Source organism: Tupaia chinensis, unplaced genomic scaffold (assembly GCF_000334495.1).
Source record: "Tupaia chinensis unplaced genomic scaffold, TupChi_1.0 Scaffold143720_1, whole genome shotgun sequence".
Taxonomy (NCBI): Eukaryota; Metazoa; Chordata; class Mammalia; order Scandentia; family Tupaiidae; genus Tupaia; species Tupaia belangeri.
This window is the reverse complement of record NW_006203569.1, coordinates 1-3,749: the sequence shown is the minus strand read 5'-3', so window position 1 is coordinate 3,749 and position 3,749 is coordinate 1. Positions and strand designations below refer to the sequence as shown.

At 44.0% G+C, this 3,749-nt stretch overlaps 1 protein-coding gene across 1 annotated transcript in view; it reads right to left on the bottom strand.

The window, feature by feature from the left end:
• The window catches only part of SAXO1 (stabilizer of axonemal microtubules 1), a 14,545-nt gene extending 11,285 nt beyond the window's left edge, over positions 1-3,260 (bottom strand). Inside the window, exon 1 of the mRNA XM_006164774.1 lies at positions 3,032-3,260. Within this exon, the coding sequence (XP_006164836.1) occupies positions 3,032-3,260 (229 nt within the window). The remainder of the gene's footprint in view (positions 1-3,031) is intronic.
• Between the last annotated feature and the right edge of the window lie 489 nt (positions 3,261-3,749).

Below are 3,749 nucleotides of genomic sequence, written 5' to 3'. Positions count from 1 at the left end.
AGGACACAATTCTGTGGTTTGCAAAGAGCATCTGAGATGTGATCATATGGACAAAAGGAGGAATATGAGAAAGCTGCGAGTGGGAGGGAATAAGACATGATTATTGTTCTGGTTTGTTTCTGTTTCTGTATGAGTCTGTTTTGAAGAATGAGTAGTCTGCTGGGGAGGAGTAGAGAAGACTTCCCTTGAAACATCACCTTTGAACCTACTCCATTTTTGCCAGCACCTAAGGCAAACAAGGAAATTTTTTCACTCCCAGACCAACCTTCGCACCTAGGGCAAGGTCAAGAAGAGGAAACTGAACTGAGCAGGCAGTTGCTCTAAAGAGCCTCTAACTATATACCACGATTCATAAGCCAGAGGGCCCACTGCAAGGATGTAGAGGGGAGTTTGCGGTTGAATGTGCCCTATCAGAGTCACTTACTCCTTCCCCTAATGGAGGTAAGCACTTGTTCCAGTTTCACTCCTCAGTTCCACCTGCTCAGCATCTGTGGTGGCCCATCACTAGTGTTCCTATAGGTACTGGATGAAAAGAGAAAAGAATGGACCCTGTAGAGCCAGCATGCACCTGGCTACATACTCCTCTAGAGAGGACCTACTGTAAGTGCCTGCCATGAGGAGGAAATTGACAGATTCCTGCCCCCTTGGAGCTGTCAGTCTGGCAAAGAGATACTGATAAGCAAAGCAAAACTGCACAGTGAATTACAAGATGGGGTGCACACGTCATCCCTGGAGCATCTAGTCTGGCATGGTGCAGATCTGGGAAGACCTCTAAGGGACTGGTGCTCCAGCTGTTAGCTGAAGGGTGAGCACTAGACAGTAGAGGGTTCTACACAGAAGGAATCACTAACGCTAAATCCCCTGAGGCAGAAAAGAAATGAAGGGAACTGAAAGAGGGGACAGAGACTAGAGCAGAGGGCTCAAGAAAAGGGAGTCAGGACCTATGAGGCATCAGTGCAGGTGGTAAAGGTTCGGAACTTTATCCTAAAGAATCATAATAATTATTCACAAAATTTTAACAAAGAAGATGTCAGATCACATTGCCATTTTTAAAAGACCTCCTACCTTCTATAAAGATGGACAAGAGCTAACAAGACTGGAGAAACACTTAGCTGTATGCCCAGATATAGACACAGGGAAGGCAGAATTAGGGCTTTGCAGAAAGAAGCAGTAGGGCAGGTGGGAGGAATTTAATGTATTGGCAAGAGCTGGGCTGCAATGACACAGAATGGGACGGGGAGTGGGGGGACACTAGACAGGCTAATGGTGAGAAGGAAGGACAAGCTATCAAAGCAATCAAGTGGGTTAAGGCTTCCCAAGGACAGGATGCTGGGGTGCACAAAGACTTTGGAGGTGGGGCCATCTTAGGGCATGATAATATCCAGAATGTGGCTTGACAGCAGACGGCTATAGAGGGATGGTAGAGGAAGATACTAAAGATAAGCAAGTAAAAGGACAGAGTCTAGGTTGCTGAAGAAGTTAGAGCCAGTCCAGCCTTGAGTCTTAGTTCCTAGAAGAAGCAGAGAAGCTCAACCACATGCAGTGTCTTCTGGAATGATAGATTTAATATAAGAATCTGGGAAGATTCTTACATCTTTCCAGTCTTCCCCACTTCATTACTAACTCTACCAACCCAAGTCCAGTCTAAATGCTTGACCTGACTAAATGAAAGCAACCATCATCACAGTCACTGAGTCCACAAACATTCCACATGTGGAATCTCCTATGCTCCACAGAGTGACTGCTTCACTGCACAACATGTATGACTTCATACCTGGTCTGTCCTGCTAGACTAGGAAGTCAAAGGCAGGTCATTGTACGTCTACCATCATTCTTAGGCCCATGCCTGGTATGTAATAGGTACTCAGCAAGAAAGAGTGAATCCCATTCACACAAAGTTCAAAACTGATTTAAGGTATTAAAAAGTCTACAAAATAGTTACATTCTGATTGAGGAGTGTGATGAAAGGGGATAGTAATGTTGTATTTTTTGATGTGAGTGTATTTATATGAGTAGCTGAAAATTCATGGGTCCTTATCATTATGACTTGTGTACTTTTCTATATGAATTATAAATATTTTTTTAAATGGGTAAATGGGGCCAGCAGGTAGTATGGTGGTTAAGGCACTGGACTTCCACAGGGACAACCATGGTTCAAGTTCTGGACCTGACAGCTTGTTTTCTCTCTCTCGTCAAAATGAAGAATAATCATAAGTAAATAAATAAAATAATTATTTTTAAAATGGGTAAATGAATAACTTCACTTTGACTTGAAGTGCTTCACCAATTTAGGATGCAAACAGTAAGGTAAAGCAGGAGTCAGCAAACATTTTCTTTTCTTTTCTTTTCTTTTTTTTTTTTAGAGGTTTTTGCTATAGGGCTCGTGCGCTCACCAGACAGATAGAGACAGAGAGACAGAAAGCAAGAAATCACCCCCCAGGGGGGATGGCCACGCCGCAATCCTTTCTCCTCCATTCTCCTCTCAGGATCTTGGGCACGCACACACACATACCCAGCGTGAGTTTAAGCCACCGCGTCCAGGACTCAAACCGCGGTCGACTACGTGGGAGTCCAGCGACGTAGCCATTACACTAACTGCTGGTCCCAGCAAACATTTTCTATAAAGGGCCAGATAGTAAGTATCTTGGGCCTTGCAGGCTCTACGGTTTATGTTACTACTGCTCAAATTCACCTCTATGGCACAAAAGTAGCCATACAAGTAGGTGATGTGTAAATGAACAACTGTGGCTGTGTTCCTATAAAACCTACTTATGAATGCTGTATTTGAATTTCACATAATTTTCATATATTGTGAAATAATACTCTTTTTTAAATTTTTTTCAACCACTTAAAATTTTTAAAACCATTCTGCTCTCCAGCAATTCAAAAACAAGTCTATGGGCAAAATTTGGCTACAGGAAGAAGTTTGCCAATTCTTGTGCTAAGGGATGGGGCTATAAAACACATTTCCTGGCCTGTAAATAGGTTCAGACTATCCTTTGCCCAGTCTGCCCCTCAAGCACTCTCCCACCTTTATAAGTAGGCAAACACTCCATCTTGTCACCACATGGATATTTACTGTCCCGAGGTTTGATGGGGTCCACTCGGCAAACAGGGTAGGAGTTGTAATCTTGTTTATATGTCGTGAGCAAATCCATATTCTCTTCACTTGGGACGAATGGATTGGGCTGATGGACCTTCACTGGTACGACTTTGTGAGGCCCAAAATCTCTCCTGTAAGGAAAATAAGTACATGTCATTGGGTCCTTAGATTAGGATAAGGCTTATTTTCCATTCGCTCCAACTATGTGAATGTCTGCTGAGAAGTCATCGTCTACTCTATCCCCTCAACTGCTCTTCCTTCTCTAGTTCCCATTTTCAAAAAAGGCAACACCGGCCCAGGCCAAGTCTTGCAGCTAAAGGTTAGGGCTCTGGTCGGTGAGCACCTGGTCACTCAGAACCATGACGGAGGCAGTGGATACATGTTCTTTGGCCACTCCAGCTTCTGTCTGCCGGAACAAGCACTTGCATCTGCGATGCAGCGTGGACTTCATTCGCCGGGTTCTGGCCGGGACCGCAGCGCTCACGTTGCAGTCTCAGGACAACTTGCACAGCCTGAATTTGGATACAAAGGACCTTACAATAGAAAAAGTGGTGATCAATGGACAAGAAGTCAAATATGCTCTTGGAGAAAGACAAAGTTACAAAGGATCGCCAATGGAAATCTCTCTTCCTATTGCTCTGAGCAA